The sequence below is a fragment of the Maniola jurtina genome, chromosome 2 (genome assembly GCF_905333055.1).
Source record: "Maniola jurtina chromosome 2, ilManJurt1.1, whole genome shotgun sequence".
Taxonomy (NCBI): Eukaryota; Metazoa; Arthropoda; class Insecta; order Lepidoptera; family Nymphalidae; genus Maniola; species Maniola jurtina.
Genome location: NC_060030.1, coordinates 6,250,366 through 6,275,894, shown reverse-complemented (window position 1 = coordinate 6,275,894; position 25,529 = coordinate 6,250,366). Strand labels below are relative to the sequence as shown.

The window sequence follows — 25,529 nt, the reverse complement described above, 5'->3', positions numbered from 1 at the left end:
GCACGAAACCTAAACCTAAAAAGATTCATACAGGAAAACGTAAACCAAAACTAAAATACCCATAATTTAGACGAGTAATAATAAAATTTAAAAACACGAGTCCTGCCCTACCATATTGGATTTTGTTAAAAAAACTGTAACCAGTAGGTATCACTCGGGATGAAGTTAATATTCTGACGTTACTTACCCCATACATCCATTATCTGTTATGGTTCAGGCATTTAGAAGTTATGGCGGAATAAATAATTAATCTCACACAGGTACCTATATGAATTCTGAAAAAAAAAATACATTTTTTTGGGTCGTCGTGTAAAAAGACCCCATTATGTGAATTCATCAGTAATCATCAGCATTATGTTGATCATCATCATCGCCGGCTCACTACTGAGAACTGATCCCCTTTCAGAATAAGAAGGGTTTGGCAATAGTCTACTACGCTGACCAAGTGCGAAGTAGCAGACTTCACCTAGCAGGCATGCAGAACCCTCAGGCATGCAGATTTCCCTGCGATGTTTTTCTTCCACGTCAAAGTGATAATATTTCATTGATTAAAACGCACATAACTCCGAAAAGTCAGAAGTGCGAGCCCGGTATAAAACCAGTGTTGTACATACAGTTTATAACTTACCTAATAGTATAATATCGGTTTTATTTTTCTTTTGAAAATTTTTTATTTCACAATTTTTAGTGGCCCCACTGTACTTATAATATGCTATGCCCAGTTAAAACCCTACTGTTTACTAAGCTATACACTGATCGCGAGCAATTTACTGTTATCCATTGAGGAGTTCTGTTCTCCATCTCCGAAGATATTCATCAGATCTTCATCAAATTTATATGGGACCACCTGCGAAGTATACCCTTTCAAACAAAAAAAATATCCAAATCGGTCCAGGCGTCTTTGAGTAATCGGGGAACATACATAAAAAATATTTAAAAAAAAGATTCCGACGAATTGAGAACCTCCTTTTTTCGAAGTCGATTAAAAAGAATTGCAAAGTAGATAATGATATGTGCATACTATTACCTTTTATGCATATAAATGGGATCGTAATACCTATTAATAGAATAGAATACCTATCTATTAAACTCCAGCCTATTTTTGTCTTCAGACTTCGTTGAAGATTGGGTCATGGCCGGCAGCAATTTTATTCATTTTTGTCTCACGAAACCTTTCAACAATTAAAGCTGTCCATTGCTAAATTAATATTTAGACTAATAAACAAATTAATTACTATCTGGCGTCATGGTAATGCTGATGCTGTCTTCATCGTTAAATTGGTTCCACTATTTATAATCATTCAATACTGTCAGTTTATGCTATTTAAAATAAGATAATAATAATATTTTTTCTGTATCTAGGTATGTACTGAGTCTAGACCGAATTATGAGAATACATACTATTATAAATGCGAAAGTGTGTCTGTTTGTCTGTCTGTTTGCTAGCTTTTCACGGCCCATCCGTTTACTCGATTTTGACTGAAGATACAAAGATAGCGGGGACGGACAGGATAGGTACTTTTTATCCCGGAAAATCGAAGAGTTCCCACGGGATTTTTCAACAACCTAAATGGCACGGTCTGTTGATGTGAACTAAAACAATGAAAAATTAAAGAAAAATATTTTTTTCCTTTCTTTTCTTTTTATTCCTTTATTTTTATAATTTTATTAAATATTGAATACACAATTATGATAGTACATATTAAGGTTATTGATTAATATGATTGATTAATTATTATTATCGCTTTTCAAATTTTACAAAAATAGGATCCTTTGTACGTAGAACGATGTCGACTGTAAACACGATATCCTGTGGCTTGGTGACGGGCAGCACGCGATACTTAGACAGAACTGCGGATATTGCCAACTTCATTTCCATCATGGCAAATTTTTGTCCTGTGCAAATAGGTATCATTATAATTTGCGCCATTAATTGTATATATTTACCTAGTATTTTAATAATAAACTTACCTAGCCTACCTACCTAGTATCTTAATATAATACATATTTTTAGTATTTTAATTTATAAACTCTCCCCTATATAAGTGACTTGATATAGCAAGACAAGGAATTCTAATGAATAAATGAGCGCACGGTGGACTCTTGTTTATTTATTTTCATAGAGCTTCATGCTTTTTTTTGCCTTCATTTTGCCTTCTCAGCATCCCATCCTCGCGCCCAGGGCGCTTGATATATCAAATCAGGACCTTTCAGTAAATCCAAAATATATTAAGTAGAATATATTTTGGTATGGAAATTAAAATTTGGCTATGGAACGATTCTTTGTTTTTACATGTCAATAAAAAGTGTTCACAAACATTCATTTTTTGTGTAGGAACTTATAACTCATTTAAGTTTATCCGTACACCAATTATGAGTTTTAAAACAATAAAACGACGACAAAACATTGTTAGATGCTAACCTATGCAGTTTCTTGGCCCAGCACTAAATGGTATATAGGAAAATGGGTGCCAAGTTGGTTCCTTCAAAAATCTTTCAGGGCGGAATTCTAAAGGCTCCACGAATTGATCTGAGCGTCTATGCAAGTCAAAAATCAAAATTGTAAACTCCGTGTAAGACAAGCTTTCGTTATCTCCTACAATAAAACAAAAGCTGTTAATAAAATAAAAGTACCTAATAATAATTAAAATAAACATTAATAAAACAAAAGCTTACATACTTAATTTGAGTGGACTTTTGCTTTTCCTTTCAATGAAATGCACTGGGGGATAGAGTCTCAATGATTCCTTTATGCAAGCTTCTAAATATTTCATTTGTGATAGATCATTCAATGTAGGCCTTCGATTGGATGAGCCAAGAAGATTGGAATACTCCTCTACTATCTTGTCCTATAATTTTTCTATACATATAATAAAATTGTAGAAAAGTGGTGTCTGTACAATGGAACTATATAAAAAAAAAAGTAGCAGGGGTTGTTATTATATCGATGCCGAACCCGAAATTGTAATTAATATTTTTTTTGTCTGTTTGTCTGTTTGTCTGTGTGTTTGTGCACGCTAATATCAGAAACGGCTTATTCGATTTAGATAGGGTTTTCACTAATATATTGTAGTAAGCTTCACTTAACATTTAGTGTTTATTTCATGTCAATCGGTTCATAAATAAAAAAGTTATGTCAATTTAAAGAATCACGGCGAATATTTTTAACGTACATGCTGCCTGAAAAGTCACTATTCCACGCGAACGAAGTCGCGGGCACAGCTAGTAGTAAATATTTCTTAATGAAACATATTAATTTTCCAAATTATACCTGTAGGTGCCTACGTGATTAACGGTAATTTGAAAGAATATTGTAATGGACATACACATTTTTATAATAGATACAATACAATTCATATTTTTATTTACTTTAGACTTAATATCTAAATAACCTACCTGATCATCTGGATGATTAGCTAGTAACATAAAAGCAAATTGAAGAGCAGTTGCAGTTGTATCATGACCCTGGAAAGATAGTTCGGTATAAGTGTTGTTATTTAAGTTATTATATTAGGCCAGATATTAGACAAGTTACAATTTTTCAATGCTGGCAATATATACTGAAGATTTATTCAGTTGAGTTACCGTGCCGTAACGTTATCATTCCACCAACGAATCAGTTCCCTGGAACAATGGACGAGTGAGTTTTTTCATAACTCAAATGGGAACTCTTTAATTTTCTCAAACTAAAAGTAGCCCATGTCTGTCTCCGGAATGCATGCTATCTCTATGCCCATCAAAATCGGATAAACGGTAAACGGATGGGCCTAAAAAAGCTAGCAGACAGACACACCCACGTTCACGCCATTCATGTTTATAATTATTATTAAAAGCATGGATATGGATTGATTTTTTTTGTAATGTTTGAAATTAACCAACCACCGATTGCGCGAATCAAGATATAGTGGCAGTAGAGAGGAATTCTATAGACGAATAGAGAAAAAAAATTAAATATTAAATTTGAAAAGTTACAAAATTAAAGTAATATGTGGACTGTGAATTATCTTAGGCTGCTCTCCATTCCTAACGATTTAGCGGCGCTTGCTTAGCGGAATACCAGCGTTACGGCATGGTACTGGCATCTATTAATAGAATTTATATTTCAAAATTTGAAAATTTAGCCACCTCGAACATAAACGTGTCCACTTCTTCGTTGATGCCCTCAAAATCCATAATTCCTTGCTGCTCTGCATTCAAAAGAATATCCAACATCGCCAGACGTTTTTTATCATTTACTAAAAGATCATCATCATTTTCATTCATCGTGTTTGTGTACAAGTCGTTGAAATTACCATTTTGCCTTCGTTGCTCTATGACACAATCACGAAATGATGTGATCAAATCCAATGTTCTCTTTTGAGCTCGCCCGACCGGACTCAAATTAAAAACTGAGTCTGGATATAACCATATTCTTGTGCTCCTATAAAGTAGATGAGTTCCCAGAGCGTGTATCGCGTTTTTGTAACTCTTGCTACCAGTTGACGATTCTTCATCAAGAACAGTTCCCATTGCCGTCTCTAAAAACATTTAGGTAAATAACATGTATAAAATAAATTCAAAGCATACTATATTAAAATCTCCTTACCGCATATAGAATTTATTGTAAAATCTGAAATAAAAGAATAAATATTTGTTCTTGAACAGTTTATTTCCGACTGCAAATTTTCTACCAATTTTTCACTTTTCTCGACTAACACAGAGTTAAAATGACATAGAATTTTGAAGTGAAATGCTGGGGTTAGTATTTTCCTACGTTGATGCCATTTTTTACCTGAAATATAAGGAATAATTATTATTTATCGCTTAGAAAATTTGTAAAAGGTCAAGGTTTGGTAAAGGTAAGGTTAGGAATTTGTAAATTCATTCAGGTAATCTTAACACCTCACGAAGAAACTTGTTGAAAGAATAACAGATGAATGATAGGTTCTACCGTCTACAGTGTTCTACCAGAATGAACTATGGTTCTAACTTTTATTGTAACATGGTTAGGGCTTCGTCGGGGCAAGGTGCTATCACATACCGCCCGTAATATGACGGTGAACAATCTAGACAACTTAGACAAGCCAATATTAACAGCTCGTTCACATAGGCTGCGTGAGCGTTACGTACCTAAGCGTAGCCGTAGCGCGTACCATTGCGTTGTAATGTATGGAACTGCATGAGATATGGCGTACCGCTTGGGTGCGATGAACGTTCGCGTAGACGTAATGCGTGCAGTTATGTCTACGCATTCACGCGCGTCACTCCGCACGTATCACGTGTACGTGCTTGGTGTGAATCGGCCTTAAGTATCATAATTCTGACGGAGATAATAATTATCATGTTCTACTTTACCACTGCTCAATAGAAGTCCATCTTGAAGCCATGGTCGAAGAAACTTATAAAGGTAACCCTTATGATTATACTGAGTACTATTCATCAGGGTCTATAACATAAAAACTTTAAAATTAACAGCCGTGTAAGTGTAGTCATTCTGACCTTAAATCATTAAATAGTTTATAATATTTTTAACTTAAGAGTATTTTATTTACTTCAGTATAAAATCTTACCTCTACATGCATTGGATGAATCAATATTAAAAGTCGCTGATTTACCATCTTTATTTCAAACATATCCTTATATTTATTTGACATATATCTAAAATAAGTAAATACTGACTCTGGAAGACAAAGAATAATTTATCTAGGTATATTACCTAGCAATTCATGGAAAGAAACTGACATATCAACCTACACCTCAAACCACTGGATCTAGATATTTGAGAATTATTAAACTACCTCCATTAGATAAATTAATATTTAATTTTATATAATTTCTGACAGTTCAAATCAATTTTGAAATATAACCTTACAGTAAATATCTATATTTTCTTTATTATGTAGACAATGGCTGTTATATTAACATTGGGTATATTAACTAGTGGTGCTTTATGGGTTGTAACAACTAAGACAACTAAAAGATTACCGATAGTACCTAAATACCTAGTTTAGATAAGTAAACATCATAGTATGTTTGTTAAACAAAAAATATAGATTCATACCGGGTGTCATCAAAAAATCAAACGCGTTTCCCATGATAGCTATTCCTTTAGGGCCGGGAATCTTATTTATTTTCTTGTGTCTAAACGTTCCAGCCAAGAAATAATATAAAAATAAAGGAATTATCGTTGCCACGCACATAAAAGTCCACATTTTCCGAGGAGTTCTTTACAGGCTTTATTTGCAAGAGACTGATGTGTTTTGAGCAAATACAGTTCGCGACTATTGTGGTAGCTAGCTCACAGCTCAACGAATACCTACATTTCCAACCTATCTCTACTATCGTATTTTATATATATTAATATACCTTAAAGGTCAATAGGTTCAAGTAAAATCAGACAAAACAATAAACTTAAGTATTTACTGTAAGTTAATTGTATTACCGTAGTGCAGTGACCAATTTACTGACTACTTAATAATGTATTATGTATATTACTAGCTGATGCCCGCGGCTTCGCCCACGTGGATTTAGGGTTTAAGGAATCCCGTGGGAACTTTTGATTTCCCAGGACAAAATTAGTCTATCCGTAATAGCCCCTCCCCGCGATGCAACTTGTTTCTGTAGCGTAAAAACATTTAAACGGACGATCCTTTAAAAATCCCGAGGGATCACCAGGATTTAGGGATGCAATTTCTTAAAGCATCAGGGTTGAGGAGTTCGGTCCTCGAGGTCAACGACAAAGTCTTTACTTGGTAAAGATACCTTTAACATCAATTTATAACCGACGACTGCAGTTTCTAAATCCCATCCACTTTGGTGGTCAGGTCAGGTTGAGGAGTTGGAATCAAAAAATTTGATAGGACAATGTTCGCAAAGTTCCTCTATCATTAAAAAAAATATTACGCAAATCGGTTCAGAAATGTCGGAGATTTCGGTATACATAGGTAGAAAAACAGAACCCCTTTTTTGAAAGTCGGTTAAAAAGTAGCCTATGTTACTCCTTGATTAATCCTCTACTTGTCTGTGAAAGTCCCGTCAAAATCGGTTCAGCCATTCCGAAGATTAGCCTGTTCAAACAGATAGACAGACAGACAAAAATTTAAAAAATTTAAAAATTCAGTTATGGTACCGTTCAAATAACCATATGAGCTTAATATGCGGTAGTTATTTCGAAATCACAGACAGACACTTCAATTTCATTTATCAGTAATAATAATTATAATATTATGTAGTGTTATTGCGGCTGCACGAAGTGATTACCGCTGTCCATGAACATTTGCAGCACCAGAGGTACCGCCGATGCGTTGCCGGCCTTTCAGGCATTTGTTGGTCCGTCCCTTGAATAACCCCATGTTGTAATCTAGTAGGAACACCGCCGATGGGAGTTGATTCCACAGTTTGCATGTGAGTGGAAAAAAGGATCTGGCACAACGGGCGGTCGAAGTGCACCAGGCACCTAGGATTTTTAATCAATGTCAAGGCTACCATAGCCTGTGCAGAGGAGGACTATTTTCTGCGGAGGACAAAAAATGGCTCACTAAGAACTGCATCGTATAACGCACAGTACGGCGAAACACAATAGGGACAAGATGAGAGACTTTTGTCCTCTGTCGTCTGTGTATGCCTTAATATTGTATTGTAGTCGGGATCGAGTTCATATGACAAGTGCAAGTGCATGTGATAAGATAAATGGATGACTGAGACTATACCAAATAAAAAATTCAAAACAAAAGAAATTCAAAGAATTTATTTAAATTGATAAGAATACATTAATCAAACACAGGAAAAATTTGATGAACAAGACTAGCCAAAAAGCACCAAAAAGTGTCCGTGGAAAATATACCCACCTTTACTACTTTCTTCTCTTCGTTTTCGAATTTAGAAAAACTTTTTTGGTATATAAGACATGTTACTATTACAAATCGACATTATCCAGTATCTGGCTGTTGAATTTCTGTTCCATTTTGTTATGAGTATCTTTTCTGCAAAACTAAGCAAAAAATTCGAGTTTTTTTATTAGCTGCGGCTTTCTAAACACGGTCACTTCGGTAATAATGGTATTGATGGTGAAATCCCAAAAAATCGTAGCAGAGAACTGGCTCCATGCCTCTGACGGGCTTAGTTCACCGCTGATAAGCTAATTGTAACAGACAAACATTTTAACATTTATAATATTAGTATGATTAGTTATTAAGCATTACGTGTACATTTAAACTTCACTTTTAAATCCACATCGTTCCTCTAGCTTAACGTAGATCGGTTCTTTCACTCGTAGAACATAGTCCATAACGAAGACGATATCATCTGGCTTGGTGACGGGGAGGAGGCGGTAGCGACGTAGCAATGCTGATACGGCTAGCTTTAACTCCATCATTGCGTATTTTTGACCTGAAAATTATTTTAATTTTTAAGAACAATATTATAAAGAGGTAAGTAAGGTTTGAAAGTTTCGGGGTCTAATGATTCTCAAAATTCTTTCACTGAAAGATACCTACTAGTCGTTACATTATCCCCAGTGCTAGGGGTAAAAATTGTACCCCGCAGACGAAGTCGCGAAAAAAAAGCTTATGCATTAAAATGTTGTTTAAATACTTTCATTTTGTGTTTTTGATTAAAATTATTTTCTTTCCCTTTTCAATAAAATGTTTTAATTCACCCTTACAGTGAATTTAAGGTTCTGTGCAGCTAGTTAGTTACATATACTAGAGATAGTGACCTAGGTACATACCGATACAATTTCTGGGTCCAGCACTGAAAGGAATGTATGCATAGGGATGCCATGTTGGTTCGGTTTGAAATCGTTCCGGGCGGAAGGCAAGCGGTTCCACAAATTGGTCACTGCGACGGTGCATTTCAAATATTAGAATACCACATTCTATTCCTGCCGGGATTTGGTATGTCCCTATAAGTTGTAAAAAATGTGAAAGAAGTAATGAGCTGTTAAAACGAGTAAAAGTCAGCGGGTACAAAAAGATAAAAGGCAGACTTTTTACTCGTATCTTGCTCGTTGTCTTTTGTAATATTTACCTAAACTAATCGTTTCTTTTACTTTCCGATTTAGTATAGGCAATGGTGGGTAAAGCCTTAAACACTCTTTTAGACAACATTCCAAATATTTCATTTGCGCCAAATCAGCCATTGTAGTGACGCGCTGAGTCGAAGATCCAAATATTTTGTTGCATTCCTTAACCACCTTTTCCTTAAATTGTAATTTAATAAGTAAATAGATTAACTTTATTACTAGGTACAACTCTCCTACAACCTATGGTGCTCAACTTGGCCTGTAACGAAGTTCAAGCTCAGTTTGCCAAAGAGCAGGAACGCAGCATTCTTGAATTAAAACTAGCAGATCGCATAGTAAATTCTGCCATTCTAGGTTCCAAACTCTGAGTAGCTGACGTTGGTCTTGCAGCCGCTTTACTTACATGGAACTGGGCAGGTCATGTTGACTTGTGGGACAAGATGACTTGTGGGAAAATCTGCATCTTTCTGACTCCTCAGAATCATCATGCTCCAACGTCAGCGTAGCAGGGTGCGGTGGCGATGGCGTGGTGAATGAGATATTAGTTGACCCGAAGACGCATAGAATATGGACTTGTGAAAAATTAGAGGGAGGCATTTGCACAATCGTGAGACAGTACAGGCTAATTTTGATTTGATAGATATGTATTATATTTTTGTAAATAACACTTAATGACAAGGTGTTGTCAGAGTGAACTGTGGTGTTGCTCCCATTGCTGGCACTACCTTTCTACCAGTCTCTACAGTTGGGCTTAATATGTCCCCATGTCTTTTAAGTTGTACCTCACAATAATTAATTATATAACTATCGACAGATTTCCTCCAGTTTCCATATCTTCTTTTGTATCTTTTGGGTATAGTACCTACTATGTATTTTTAAATTACCTGTGCATCTTGGTTGTTAGCCAATAACATCATTATAAACTGCAGAGCATTAGCCGACGTGTCATGACCCTAAAACAATAGCTTTACCTTAGAAATGCAAAATTTAGTGTAAGTATGTAACATAATTAGTTGTTGACCTCGATACTCGTTATTTTTGAAGCTCATTATACGCTCGAATGCCGGGCAGTAAAATGAGAAAATCCTCAGCGCGTCACTGTTACTGCCGCTAGACAAATATTCTCCGTAGTTCTCCCCTCCTCTGCTAATCATTGCATATGTTCTGGGCGACACTTTTGACATAGGCTTTGAGACGCAACCACTGTGTGAGCAGTATCTATTACCTCACTTTCATAGTACCCTTCACCTCTTCTGATATTCTCTAGTTCTGCACAATATACTCTAGCCGCAAAGTCTCTATAATATTATGATTTCCTAACTGTATTCTCTAATAAAGAAAGGACGACTTATGAACCAATCGCGTACAGACAATCCCGCGGTCGCGCCTAACTTTGTACACTACATGTTTACAGAAGTTTAAACTTATATACCTATGGATATAAAAATGAATGAATGTAATAATAACTTACTCCAAACATAAATGTGTCCGTTTCTTCACCGATTCCTTTTGCATCAATGACACCTTTTTTCTCAGCCTGCAACAGCAGATCCAACAAAGCCATCCTCCTTTTTCCACTTATATCTACGTTATCATTTTCATTACCATTTTGTTCATCTATAAAATTGTTCTTGTTATTGTAGAGTTTTTTTCGATTTTGAATAACTCGATCGCGAAAGGAAGTCAAAATTTTTAAAATATTTTCTACCTTTCGTGCTACGGCGGTAAATTTAAAAATCATATCTGGGTACATCCAAACCCTTTGCGCTCTGTACACAGCATACTGGCCTAATTTATATATTCCTTCTTTGTAAATTTTGCTAAAATTTATATCTTCTTCATCTAGTTTAGTACCCATAGCAGTTTCTAGTAACAAAAAAAATGTTATAAGTAATTTTTAAAATATATTGGACAGTTAATAATAATATCGCTATTAATATCTTATGGATGAAGTTAACAAAGCGAATAACTATTGGAAACACGTTATGAAAGATGGATCTATCGACGTATTTATGTGACCTGGTATATTCCCGAGGAGTCCCTCGGGTATATTGTCTCCGGTTGTTCTCACAATGACGGCGAGTGTTTGCATAGGGTGTAATCAAGTAGTCAGGATAATCCATTAACAACTTGCTCTTTAGTATACCGTGTAGAGACTGGAGTTACATAGCATTACATAGGTATATTTTTGAACCATTGTAAAATTTCAAATGCCATGCTCTACTGGGATCAGTTGGTTATCACTACAGCTTAGACCTGACACAGTGCTAGGCTAGGTGACCGTTCAGCGCGCCGAGCAATCATAATGACTCGGCGAATAATGTAGTCGTATACTGCAACGGTTTTATTATGAAAAAGTTCCTATATATATCTGGATCTTTCGTATACCTGTAAGTCGATTCCCTAAAACCTGCATTAATCATTTTTACAATCGCAATTGTTGTTATTGGCTGAATTATGCTATTGTTGCTGCAACAATGCATTATAGCCAACAGTGAGCGAACGTCAACCAATCAGAGGTGATTGCGATCGTGACATTGTAGCTGTAATTCTACCGCAATCGAGCTACTGTTCGATCAAGAGTCAGATACAAAAAGCGGTAATACTAAATACAGTAAGAATTGTGAGGAGAATCCCCATTCTGGAGCCCTGGCCACTGTCAGCTTGAACTCTGCGGCCTGTCTGTGCTCTCATATTTTAATGTATTTTGTAAACATTTTCAAAATACCTGGGTATGTATACCTAGCTACTAATGAGAATAAAAATAATTGACAATAATTATTATTCTAAATCACTATAATAAATCTTGCTGATTTGCGCTGTAATCGCTTTGAACATTAATTAATAACCTTGATTATACGTTTTGACAATAACTTACCGCATATAGAGTTTATAGCGAAATCATTTACATACGGTGTGATATCCGTTTTGGTTGCATTAACTTCCTTTTCCAGATTGTACACAAAATTTTGGCAGTTTTCTTCGATAACTGATTTAAAATTTGCTAGAACATTAAAATGAAAGGCGGGTGTTAACAATTTTCTTCTTTGTTGCCATTTTGGACCTGAAATAGGAAATGTATAAGTATTAAGCTAGTAACTCCACGATTAAGTGGAAAACTAGGGCTTAGAAAAGTAGCTCAGCAGCATAGGTATCATATGCGACTGAGAGAGAGAGAAAGAGAGAGAGAGAGAGAAGATGCAAACAGCAAAAGTTCTAGATGCTGACCATTTCCCTTTGTGCTTAAGTTTCCAGCTCTTGCCTGGACTTTTTTTTAATTATTACTTCAACAAATGAACCAATTTTTATAGATTTTCGAAGTGTAACACTGTTTTGCCTCCACGTTTTAATGACTCAATCTTCGATGCTGTAGGGGAAGGTATTTACTGCCCCAATTAAATTGCGAGGACTAAAGATCTTCCGATTGTGAATTGATAATGACCAAAGCATAGATTTTGTCTTTAAAGAACTTCAGATATCAACTCCTCAATTTTGATGCTGCAGGAGTACTGCTCATCTATACAGCGAGGGCTCAAGGATCAAGGAGGGCAATTGAGGGAGGCTGATTCCCTAACTTATAAAATAAAAGTATTGTTGTGTCCACTGCTGGACATAGGCCTTTCCAAGAGCGAGCTACCAAACACGGTCCTCCGTTTTCCTCATCCACCAGCTCCCCGCCACTTTCCTCAGGTAATCGGTCCAGCCGGCTGGAGGTCGACCCACACTGCGCTTATCGGTACGCGGTCTCCACTCCAGAACACGTCTGCCCCATCGACCGTTGGTTCTGCGACAGACATGACCTGCCCATTGACACTACTTACTAATATTATGCTCATTTTTGACACGGAATCATTTGATTGTACGTTTCTTGAGCGAGAAAATAGTAGATAGAGCATATAGGCTCTTCATCGCCAACGGTGGAACAAGTATATTGACAGTTTACGAATGAAACGGCTATGACTGGCGGATGGACAGATACCGAGTCGATCTCGTACGTAATCTGGGTTTTACTTTTGAATGCGGAACCCTAAAAATAAAGGATACTAGTTGACCCGCCCCGGCTTCTCACGGGGAGCCTATCCTTTTCCATAGACAAAATATGGGTATGAATGTGGTATACCTACTAAATGTGTTGTATTATGACTATCTACTAAGCTATACTGATCGCAATCGTTTTGCTGTTACCTGTTGAGGAGTTCCACCCTCATTTCTGAAACTATCATTAGATCTTCACCAAACTTACATGATACCAACCTGACAGTACAACCTTTGAAACCAAAAAAAAAAAAGAATTGTTGAAATCTGTTCAAAGACGGAGTTATGGAGTAAATCCCGTACTTATCCCTAAGAATCCCTAATTTTTTTCGGGATGAAAACTATCCTATATAATATTAACCCGGAGTATTAGCTACCACTGCACCAAATTTTATTTAAATCCGTTCAGTAGTTTTTGCGTGTTGCGCGTACAGACAGACAAAAATTCAAAATAAATTGTTTTGGGGTCTACATCGATAATAATGATTTCTCCGACTAAAATTTTCAAAATAAATAAATTAAATTTAGGGAATTCGTCCAGTTACAGTTTTATTATAAGTCTAGATTATGCTCACCTTTACTTAAGAGCAGCCCTCCTTTAAGCCAAGGCTCGATAAAGTTGTAAATAATTCCTTTCTCTGTACATGTGGTCCCATTAATAACTTTCTACAAAATGAAATATTTTTTGCAATTCAAAAATTATCACAATAAAACAGTATTTATGTTAATCATGAATATACTAGCAAATATTATGGGTACCTAGTGTAAAAGCTCAAACTACGGCAAATCATTCACCGATAAAATCTAAGATTTACCAAGTCATAATTTTTAAATTTCTGTAAACTTGTGTAATTACATGACATGACATGTAACTAAGTTACATAGGGTCAAAGATTTGAACAAATTTTTGAGACCGTGCAACTTTGAAACTATACATTTTACTGAAATCTGGCAAACTACAGGCACATAATATACTTGTTTCTAGAACGTATCTACAAAATTTCATTGAGTTTGATTGGTTAATATTGAAATGAGAACTACGTTTGTATGGAGAGTGCTGGGGAGCACGCTAAGGAAATTTCTCTTAAACATGGCTTAGCGTACGACAAATGTAATGACCGAATTGGTTATTTAATTAATTGTATTTATTAGCAATGCCATAATGCCTTACTCATAATGTTCTTTCATTTCTTATAATTACCTCTATATCCTCTGGAGTTTGTATTATAACACATTTTACAGGACCTAATCTTAGTCTGAATATCTTTTTGTACGTTTTAGCTAAGTTTCTGACGTAGTAAAATAATTCAACTGAAATTTAACACAAGAGAGTTGTGTGATAACTAAAATGGGAATACAAGTTGAAATAAGCACACCATCACCGTCAAATGCCACATTAAACTTTAAGACAATAGTGAAAAACAAGAAATTAAAAACGGCAAATCCGTATTTCAGTAGTATAGGTAAGTTGTAGAAAATGTAAAATAAAAAATCTTTTGTACAGAATAAGAAGTTAATGAATCATTTACATAGTTCATACCGACCTGGATCCATTAAAAAGTCTAAAGCGTTATGAAAAAAGAATATTCCCGGCGGTCCAGGAATCTTATCAAATTCTTTGTTTCTAGTTACCCAATACAGATATATCAATAAAATTATAAAGCATTGTAAGAGCAGTAAAAACATTTTTAGTTTAGAGCACACACAATACCTAGCGAAATAATCTTAGACCAATAATAATAATTAACTAAATAAAATAAATACTTCATAAATTAAGGGCGCCTACTGTACGGAATTTATTATGTAAAAATGACTGCATTCGTAGAGCAACTTTATACTTATATATGACTATAGTCATACTTGGTACTCCATAAAGCTCTTCGCATATCTGTGCTGTAGGTACCGCTGATGATGATTATCTCAAAAATAAATTATTTCTAAGGAACTATTCAATAGAGGGTCTTCCGAAATTTGTAGTATAAATTATTACACCTATTAATTTGTCGCCTGTCAACACTGCCAACACTGAGTATCTGCATAGACACAACCAAGCAGCCAAAATCTTTCACCAAGAGCATTCTCTGAAATACGGTCTCCTGGATGAGAGTTTGCCATTTTACAAGCAGGCACACATCGGTGCCGGTACTTGAGCGCGACGGAGTCCGGCTCTATTGGGACCGGTCCATCATCACGGACAGGACTATTCTAGCGAATAAGCCTGACATCGTGGTGGTGGACCGGGCACAGTCGAAGGTGTTTTTGGTGGACATCACCATTCCATACGACAGGAACCATACCATATTTCAACCATACCAATCGTCATATCTGAGGCGACTGGGGTTCCGTGGCAGTTCGCTCGCAGCCAGGATGAAAGCGGTGTTGCTGGACTCGGCTAGGATAGTCCGCCGATTTTTCAACCTGTCGCCCTGACCCCCAGCCGTTTGGCCTCCCCTGCCGGGGTGTGATCTTCCGCCCGGTGGCTTTTATATGTATTTATTTTGTATACGGGCGTGAGAATAAATAATATAAGATATAATAAACACATTATAAAATAAGTATAGTAAGATCTTTTTCTCTATTATTCATCTTTTATTAAGGTAAGTTATAGGTAATAGTGTTTCTATAAATAATTATTATAGAAAACTAATAATAACGATAATTCAAACTTGTCCTGTAAGACACTATCTGCCAAACCTCAAGATTCTAAGTTAACAGGAAGTACCATAATATAGGTTTTGATTTCCTTGACGGGTTTTGACAGACACGACAGGCAGACAGACAGACAACGAAGTTCTCTAAAGATACGGAACCCTAAAGATAAGGCAGACCTATGTATAAAATCAAACGGCTTACATTCAACTTGTTTAAGCCGTTGAAGATGTGCAACCAGCATCTGATTTTCTTTAGGTATTATGTAACACCGCAACTCAAAGTCCGCCTTTTGTTTCCGCCGTTTGTTCGTTTCCGTCACTCGTGCTTGAACAACCTACCTCTGACCTACCTACTTAACGAAGTCATTAAAACTCCCGAACATAAAAAATATATAATCAGGGGGCACGGCAGTGCCCCCGCCAAGACGAGCCAAACGGCGGCCGGGGCGCTACGTACCTTTTTCTCGAAGTGTTTCGCCGTATTTTCGACCCGTCATAACTTCGGTCTGGATGACGCTAGAAAGCTGAAATTTTCAGTTTAAGGTGTCCTCAGCAAATTTACCTAATATACCAAGTATCAAATATCTAACTTTTATGGTTACAGATTTATTGATACCTAAAATACGCCGATTTCGTCCCTCACTGATAATCATCAAAACCTCTAAGGTACTTCCCGAAGTCCTAGAAAACTGAAATTTGGTATGTAGACTAGAAATTGCATACAAACTATAGGAAAATTAAGAAATTGGAAATTTCCCCCCTCTACGCCTCTTATGAGAAAAGCAAATCTGTAAATTCTGTCGCTAGAATGCTGATATTTTCAGGATAAGATGTCCTTGGCAGATTTATTAAATGCACTGAGTATCAATTGTCTAGCTTTTATAGTTTCAGATTTATTGACAGTCAAAACTTCTAGTCTGTAATTCTAGGGTACTTCCCAAAGTCCTAGAAGACTGAAATTTGGTATGTAGACTAAAAATTGCATACAAACTACAGAAAAATTAAGAAATTGGAAATTTCCCCCCTCTACGTCTCTGTATGGGGCAAGCAAATCTGTAAATTCTGTCGCTAGAATGCTGATATTTTCAGGATAAAATATCCTTGGCAGATTCATTAAACGCATTGAGTATCAATTGTCTAGCTTTTATAGTTTCAGATTTATCGACATTCAAAACCTCTAGTCAAAAATTCTAGGGTACTTTCTGAAGTCCTAGAAGACTGAAATTTGGCATTAAGTAGGAATTTCAAGAATTATGAACAACAGATAAATTCAGAAATTGGTTCCCCCTTCATCCCCTCGTATATGAGATGCATATCTGTAAAATCTGTTGCTCGAATACTAAAGTTTTCAGGATAAGATGTCCGTGGCAGATTTATCAAACGTACCAACTATCTGTGTTTCCTGAAATCCTAAAAGACTAATCTGCTTCAAAATCGAGTTGCAAGATTCCATCCAAACAAACATAGTTACATACGAGTACATTGCAAGTTGAATAAAAGCTTTTAAAAAAAGAGATAATGAACCTACAAGAAATAAATCAAAAATAAAATCTAAGGCACCTGTCAAAAAGAAATGAAATCCCACCAAAAACATTTCATGTAAAATGTTGCCAAGACTCACAAGTTCATAATGTTTTCACTGTTAAAAAGTTATGAGATCTCTAGTAGAGCCAAGCCCCTAGCTGAGCTTAGATTTGTGCTGGCCATGGGAGCTATCCCAAGTCCAAAGTATATAGCTTTTAAATGCTCTTGACTATATCACATTTAGAACAATAAATAACAAAAAACTCTACTTACAAGCTCTGATTCTACAAACCTTAAATCTTGGTTAAAAAATTACGGCTTGGCCGTTTAATGTTCGTAAAACTATTACATGACATAACATATTTTAAGGCCATAAGGAATAGTTTGTTCGACAATTACTAATTTGTATTGTACTTCGTGATGGTCGCAGAAGCTATTCCGGGCTTAAATGTCATTTCAGATAAAAAAGCCACGAACTGTAAACGGCCAAACCGTACTTTTTTAACCAAGATGTAGGGTTTGTAGAATCAGAGCTTGTAAGTAGAGTTATTTGTTATTTATTGTTATAAATGTGATATAGTCAAGAGCATTTAAAAGCTATATACTTTGGACTTGGGATAGCTCCCATGGCCAGCACAAATCTAAGCTCAGCTAGGGGCTTGGCTCTACTAGAGATCTCATAACTTTTTAACAGTGAAAACATTATGAACTTGTGAGTCTTGGCAACATTTTACATGAAATGTTTTTGGTGGAATTGTGGTTACTTCCAAGCAAAGATAATAATTTATTTTAATTAATACAAAAATATACTTACTTGAAGTTAAAAATAAGTAGGTAACTTACCTCTTCAAATCCATTTCGTAAGGATCTACAATTTTTTTTAATAAAATATAGCCTAGTTATTCAGGAATAATGTAGCTTTCTACTGGGAAAAGAATTTTTGAAATAAGTTCAGTATTTCCAGGATTGCCCCCTACAAACAAACTTACGAATTTCACCTCTTTATATAATAGTGTAGAATGTAGCTAATGAATAATAATGTGTGACAAAGGTAGGTATAGACTTCAAATAAATAGGCAAATTTTATTAATATTTTGCTGTTATATTTTCGGACAGAGTTTCCACCTTTAACAATATTTACTTGTACTTATATTTTATCACATTTTTTCAAAATTAGATTCCGTAATAATATTTGATAAACTAGTAAGTGAACCATTTGTAAAAACATGTAACATTTATAATACCTACAATTTAAATACAATTATAATAAATGGAATTTAATATTTAAATAATGTTTTCCTATTTAATTCATAACTATTAACGTAACTAATAAATTAATTCAGCTTAGCTCAGCGAAATAATAATAGGTAAGTATATATACATTATACTTGCATTATATTTATGCATATTATACTGCACAATACTTAATAATAATTATAAACTAGCTACATAGCTAATTCTCGCTTTTATAAGTAATTTTATAAATAAAATCCAACTTATGTTTTAGCAGCATGCAATATGGTTTGAGCGTATCCCTAGCGGGACCCTTGGTCTTGGGTCATTATAAATCAATTAACCATTTAGTAGGTAATTATTTAGTGGACACATTTTTTCACTAATGTGTAAGTTGTCAAGAGCATCTAATCATAAAACATATCTGAAATCTATTTGTCCATGAAAAGAGAAAGGCCCAGCTGGAATTTCAGTTTTAAAAGGCAATAACTTTTAAAGTATTATTACAGATGGACGCAATTTTTTTCACTGATGTGTAAGTTGTGAAGAGCATTAAATAATAAAATATATTTGAAATCTATTTGCCCATGAAAAGAAAAGAGCCTCGCTGGATGAATTTTTGATTTTATTCCATAATCTTTGTAGCAATAAATAAAAATGAAAATTATTATGTGAGCACTAAATGGTTAATTGGTTTAGGTCAGCGCCCTAAGATTACCACTCACAATATGGCGGTAAGTACTAAAAATTCCTGTCGCAACAAATCAGATCGAATTTGCAAAACAAGTATCAACATAGTTCAAGATCAAATCAACATCGATCTTAAGTATTATTTACTTCACTGTAAAAGTAGATTATATTATTATATTGGCATAAATCCTCCAACACATAACAAATCTAGGTAATAAACATCTAAACAATAAACATCAGACACTTCGTTCTTCCAGCTTCACGTAGATTGGATCTTTCACTCGTAGAACATAGTCCGTAACGAAGATGATATCATTTGGCTTGGTGACGGGTTGCAGGCGGTAGCGACGTAGCAATGCCGATAACGCTAGCTTCACCTCCATCATTGCAAATTTTTGACCTAAAACCATATTTTTACAGTTTAGGAGTGGGAATAAATTTCAAAGACCCTACCATTGTTTAGGTGACTAAACACGGAACTTTGGAAACTTGACAAACCAACTTGATGCCCTTGTTCTAGCTTTTATATTTTAGATTTTATATTGAACTAGAGGATGCCCGCGACTTCGTCCGCGTGGATTTAGGTTTTTAGAGATGCCGTGGGAACTGTTTGATTTTCCGGGATAAAAATTGCCTATGTCAATATTACAGGGACGCAAGCTGCTACCTCGGTACCTTTCATACAAATCGGTTAAGCGGATGGGTCTTCAGGAATCCTGCGGGAACTGTTTGATTTTCCGGGATAAAAAGTTAAAGTCTATGTCCGTCCCCGGGATATAAACTAACTCTGTACCAAATTTCGTCAGAATCGGTTAAACTGTTGGGCCGTGAAAAGGTAGCAGACAGACAGACACACTTTCGCATTTATCATATTATAGTTATATAGTACATACATATATAGTATGGATGAACTGATGCAAGTACAAAATCCTTACACAGGTTTTTCAATCTTTAAGGTACCTATGTAGCCACTTGTAAACAAAACGTAATGACGTACCAATACAATTCCTGGGTCCTGCACTGAAAGGTATATATGCATAGGGATGCCACGTGGGTTCAACTTGAAACCGTTCCGGGCGGAACTGTAGTGGCTCTACGTACTGGTCGGCGCGCCGGTGCAGATCAAATATCAGAATGCCACATTCTGTTCCTGCAGGTATTTCGTTTTCCTCTGTAAAATATTTGAGTACATATCAAAATGTGTAAAAAAATCACCATCCCTTAGTGATGCAGATGCGCGTTAACAAAACGTGCTACTGAATCCTGCAACAAAATCCTCCCTAAGATAGGATTTTCAGAAATTCCCCTCGAGCGGGAGGGATGGGTCAGCTAGTTTCATTATATTACCGATGTATTCACCTATTTTAAATGTTTGCTGAATTTTCCTTGTAATGACAGGTAATGGCGGATATAGTCTCAAACTTTCTTTGATACAGCATTCTAAATACTTCATTTGCGCCAAATCTGCCATCGTTCCAGAGCGGTCCGAAGTTCCAAATATGTCACAGCATTCATTAAATACCTTTTCCTTGAATAAAAAAATAAGTAAATGTCAATGAGGGTGTTATAAATTAATACGAGTATTGAAACTACGTTTGCTGATTAAAAAAATGAAATAAAAAACTTAAAACAGATAATGGGATAAGTAAAATGGAAAAAAAATGTATATGATGGCTGTATGCGCCATTTTCAAACGAGAAAGTCTTTTTAGTTAGTATTTTGGCAGGGCACTCATGTTTTTAATTTTTTTTTAATTCATTTCGATTCATTTATAAAATAATTAATTATTGCATTCGCACACTGCGTTTTTACCTTGTTGAATATTGAACTATAAATGATTATAGTTACCTGTGCATCTTGATGATTAGCCAACAACATCATAGTAAATTGCAGAGTATTAGCAGATGTGTCATGACCCTAAAACAATTGAAGTAACTATATTATAATTGCTCCGTTTATGTACATTAGAATGAATTTCAAGATTTACCCTGCTATCTTTTCATTTTATGTCTAATTTTCATTTTTAAATTAATACGTACACCAAACATAAACGTGTCCACTTCTTCACCAATTCCGTTCGCATCAATGACACCATCTTTTTCAGCTTGAAGCAGTAGATCTAACAGGGCCATTTTCTTTTTTCCAACTAGCTCTACACCATTTTCTGTATAGTTCGGATCGTTATTAAAATTGTTATTAAGATTGCTACTATTATAATAATTTCGTCGGTTTTCAATTACTCGATCGCGAAAAGAAGTCAAAATTTTCAAGATGTTTGCTTGTTTTCGCCCTATGCTGGTAAATTGAAATACGAAATTCGGGTACATCCAGATTCTTTGTGCTCTATACACAGCGTACTGTCCTAATTGGTATATTCCTTCTTTATACATTTTTCCAAAACTGGCGTCTTCTTCGTCTAGTTTAGTACCCATTGCAGTTTCTGAAATCAAAAATGATATCGTTCTCTATAGTGATACTTACCTACTTTAATTTATCCTTTCGGATAGAATATTTGAACAATCTTTTTTTATTAGTCTACGAAGCTCTGCACAGTGCTCCAAACAAAAGTTTGGTTCTCAAAACTCAAAACAAACTTAATGAAATTTTGTAGAGTCGTTTAAGAAATACCCTTATTATACCTATATATTTTTGTAAAAATTAAGTTTTAAAATTACAGGGGCTCATCTTTCATTTTCTTGTTTTCGGCCAGACATCTTTTTTTACCTCGTGGACTAATAATCAAAATAAATCAAAATGTTCGATTTTAAAATTTTAAACAAAATGCAAGAACCCCGACTCCACGACATAATCTTGTCTCTCATACCCAGAGAGGAGATTTCGTAAAGCGCAGGGCCAGAAACTTCTCGCGTACTAGCCTATTTAAAAAACTCATAGAATATTTGACTTTTTGTTTTATTTAACCATTGGATACATTTTAAACAGACTATTTTGTGTTGTGGAAATTGTGTACCTTTTTCAAACATCGGTAGTCTAAACATCTACGATTCGGTATTTTGAATTCATGTATTTTTGACTGACGAATTCTAAATTATATGTAAATAAGTTTAGAATTTGTCAGTTAATAATAATACCTACCCGATAAAATAATGGATGACTTACCACATATGGAATTTAGAGCGAAATCATTTACGTACGGCGTTATATTAGTTTCAGATCTATTTATTTCTTTTCGAAGGTTTTCTACAAACCTTTGGCTGCTTTCTTCAATTGCCGCTTTAAAATTTGTTAAAACATTAAAGTGAAAGGCGGGTGCTAATAATTTTCTACGGTGATGCCATTTTGAACCTGAAAAGAATATAAAATATAGGTACTTACCGACTACCGATACTTGTAATTTTTATTTTTATTATTATTTAGTATAACAAGTACTTAAGTGATAATAATTTACAGTTTTATTTAACCTGCAGTATAAACTCACTAGCTTTTTCTAATTCTTTCATTAGTTTGTTAGTTTCACATTACAAGAAACCAATGAATCGTAATTTAATTTGATGGCGGTTCAAAAATTGAGGGATTTAATTAGTTAATCATCAGTCTTCACATATTCGGCCGGTGGGAGTAGACTGAGGTATCAGAGTTGAAGACTAATAACCTGAAGTTCAATGACAATCCTAATATCATTTTGCAGATTCATTATAAGTGGACAGTACGCGGTGCACCATCAGCACAATAAATGAGTAAAAGGGAATGAAATTCATAGGTGAAATAAAACAAGAATCGTTTTGGTAGAGCTATTTAAAAATCTGTCGCAAGATTTAAAGCAATACTTAGCTAAGCCAAAGTGAAACTAAATAACATTTTTTTTTACGTTAAAAGATTAATTAAGGTCCCATTTTGGAAACTTGTGCCATTTTTCTGACCTCACACATGAATTCAAAAGTCTAAATAATGACTTTACCATAGCCTTTTGGGTTTTTAATCTAAATTTGCTATGAGATAGAAAGTTGATTGGAAATTGGAATCAATTTTCTCGATAGACAGATTCTCAAAAACCTGCTCCAAAAATATTGATTTTTTTTTTGACTAGGATCGGAAACGTTAATGAATTATTCTGTATTTTTAAAATAATTTAGATAAGAATAGTTTACTTTTAAAACAATATTTAATTTGATTGTTTGCACCTGCTGCGGCCAACTTGCTTTATTACCATATCCATCTCGGACTAGGTACACGGCAGTGAATAAATCTATACTTCTCTCATTTTTTATAAAATCACAGTTTTGTTAAAGCGCCTTAAACTAAAAAAATCTTAATACCTTTTTTGCTTGTATACAAATTAATGTTGTACGTGGCCTATGCGTTCACGCACCATTCATCTGATCTCGTACTCGTACGGTTGTTGTAGGCACTTGCGTGAAGGTGTCTTCAACGTATTTATTAGTTGCGATTAATTTTAGTATTAGTAGCTAGTAATATTAATAAAAATTCACCTTTGCTTGTAAGCAGCCCTTCTTGTAACCATGGCTGGATAAAGTCGTACAGAAAACCTTTCGTATTGTTTGTTGTACCAGTGATTACTGCCTGCAAAAGAATTAATAGTTCACTCTCAAATTATTTAAAAAAATGTATGCGTAGAAAGGCAGGTATCTTAAAGGTAGGTATAGGTAATTAATATTTTTTTAACCATAATATGGAAAATAATTACTTCATTTAAATTTTGATCTCTCTCTTAAAATATGTATCTGAAATTATGAATTTTGTCGAATGTTATGGCTTCTGACTATGTTATTAAATATATCTAATGTTCTTGCAAATAAATGACTACGTATTTATATATTTAATTGATTGTACTTGATACTGGAATTCACGAAGCGGAATATAAATATTGAAAACGCCTTGGCAAAATTTAATAGTTAAACCTTTGAATTAACTAAACGAAATCCAGCAAAATTTTATTATTTATCCAACAAAAAAAAAACATGTTTCATTTGGACAATATTCTTACTAAGTAGGTACTTAAAAAAGCAATATGTCTGTTTTAAAATCTTTAGAAACCTTACTGTACCTCTATGTCCTCTGGATTGTGTAAAATGATAGCTTTCACCGGACCAACTTTTAATCTGTACAGTCGTTTGAACTTGTTGCTCAACATTCTAAAGTAATAGAACATTTTCACTGAAATTTAATAAATTCATGTAATTAAATAAAATCCATACTAATATTATAAATGCGAAAGTGTGTATGTCTTTCTGCTAGCTTTTGACGGTTCTACAGTTTAACCGATTTTGATGAAATTTTGTACAGAGTTAGCTTAAATCCCGAAGACGGATATATGCTATTATTTAACTCGGAAAATCAAATTCGAACTTTTTGTCCCGGGAAATCGAAGAGTTCCCACGGGATTTTTAACAAACCTAAATCCACGCGGACGAAGTCGCGGGCATCGTCTTTTGTACACAATAGTGTGAGGACCTTGAGATCTCCCTAGCGCAGCGCAGTGGTCTTATAAGTGGGAATCCAGGATTGGATTTTTTCGGTACCAACTCCTCCATTCGATCTGATTCTAAAACGGGTAGTCCGACTCGTGGAAAATCCCTTGGAGTTAAACAGTTCGTTAGATACCCTAAAACACCGCAAAGCTTTCATCTCATTTCATTTCAAAGTGTTTTGAGGAGTTGTTTGACCTTATTCCATCCCCCATTTTCTACAACTGATCGCACGCTACTGAAATCACTTTCACCCTCACCACCTGGGTGTCTGGCTTCGACCACCCGTTGTGCCAGATCTTTTTTCCACGCTCATGCAAATTGTGGACACAACCCCCTTCCGCGGTGTTCTCACTGGATTTCAACATGGAATTATTCAAGGGGCGGAGCAACAAATTCCTGAAAAGCCGGCAATGCATGCGGTTCCTCTGGTGCGGCAAATGTTCATCCACTTAAAATAATTTTAATACACACTAACCTGGATCCATTAAAAAGTCTAAAGTATTGTTAAGTAGTGGGATTCCCGCTGGCCCAGGAATTTTATCAAATTCTGTTTTTTTGGTCATCCAATAAATAAGTATCAACACAACTATAAAACACTCCAAAACGAACAACATTTTCACTTTTGTACTTAAACTGTTTACTAAAACTCAAAACTAATTATGTAGCCACAATTATCTATTAATTTTTATGTATCTAGCAAAAACAGAAATTGTAAGGCATAGCTAACATACTGAGCGGAATTTTTCAAATTAAATGACCGCTCTTGAGAAAGAGCTGTACATATATAAGCCGTATAATAATATAACTGTTGAAAATCTTAATGGAATATGCGAAGTTATGTAACATAATTTTTTTAAACTTATCTCTATCTAAAATTAAACGAAGTACAATAAGCTTCCGCAAGTCTGATCGACCAGTTATTTCATCCGACCGCGACCCATGAAG

The 25,529-nt window shown here is 35.0% G+C and overlaps 2 protein-coding genes across 2 annotated transcripts; both read right to left on the bottom strand.

The window, feature by feature from the left end:
* Positions 1-1,720: 1,720 nt before the first annotated feature.
* Positions 1,721-6,270, bottom strand: LOC123873798 (cytochrome P450 4C1-like). The gene is made up of 9 exons (XM_045918862.1): positions 6,041-6,270; positions 5,550-5,659; positions 5,335-5,425; positions 4,586-4,771; positions 4,126-4,517; positions 3,397-3,465; positions 2,681-2,849; positions 2,423-2,596; positions 1,721-1,896 (listed from the first exon to the last, which is right to left on the bottom strand). Exons 1-9 carry the CDS (start codon positions 6,189-6,191, stop codon positions 1,739-1,741), a joined length of 1,500 nt encoding a protein of 499 aa, XP_045774818.1. The 5' UTR covers positions 6,192-6,270; the 3' UTR covers positions 1,721-1,738.
* Positions 6,271-7,711: 1,441 nt separating this feature from the next.
* On the bottom strand, positions 7,712-25,347 carry LOC123872373. The gene is made up of 18 exons (XM_045916607.1): positions 25,060-25,347; positions 24,161-24,270; positions 23,586-23,676; positions 22,255-22,440; positions 21,174-21,574; positions 20,983-21,051; positions 20,494-20,662; positions 20,132-20,305; positions 19,379-19,534; positions 14,581-14,760; positions 14,238-14,347; positions 13,612-13,702; positions 11,880-12,065; positions 10,473-10,867; positions 9,886-9,954; positions 9,007-9,178; positions 8,708-8,881; positions 7,712-8,367 (listed from the first exon to the last, which is right to left on the bottom strand). Exons 1-18 carry the CDS (start codon positions 25,196-25,198, stop codon positions 8,189-8,191), a joined length of 3,051 nt encoding a protein of 1,016 aa, XP_045772563.1. The 5' UTR covers positions 25,199-25,347; the 3' UTR covers positions 7,712-8,188.
* Positions 25,348-25,529: the final 182 nt, after the last annotated feature.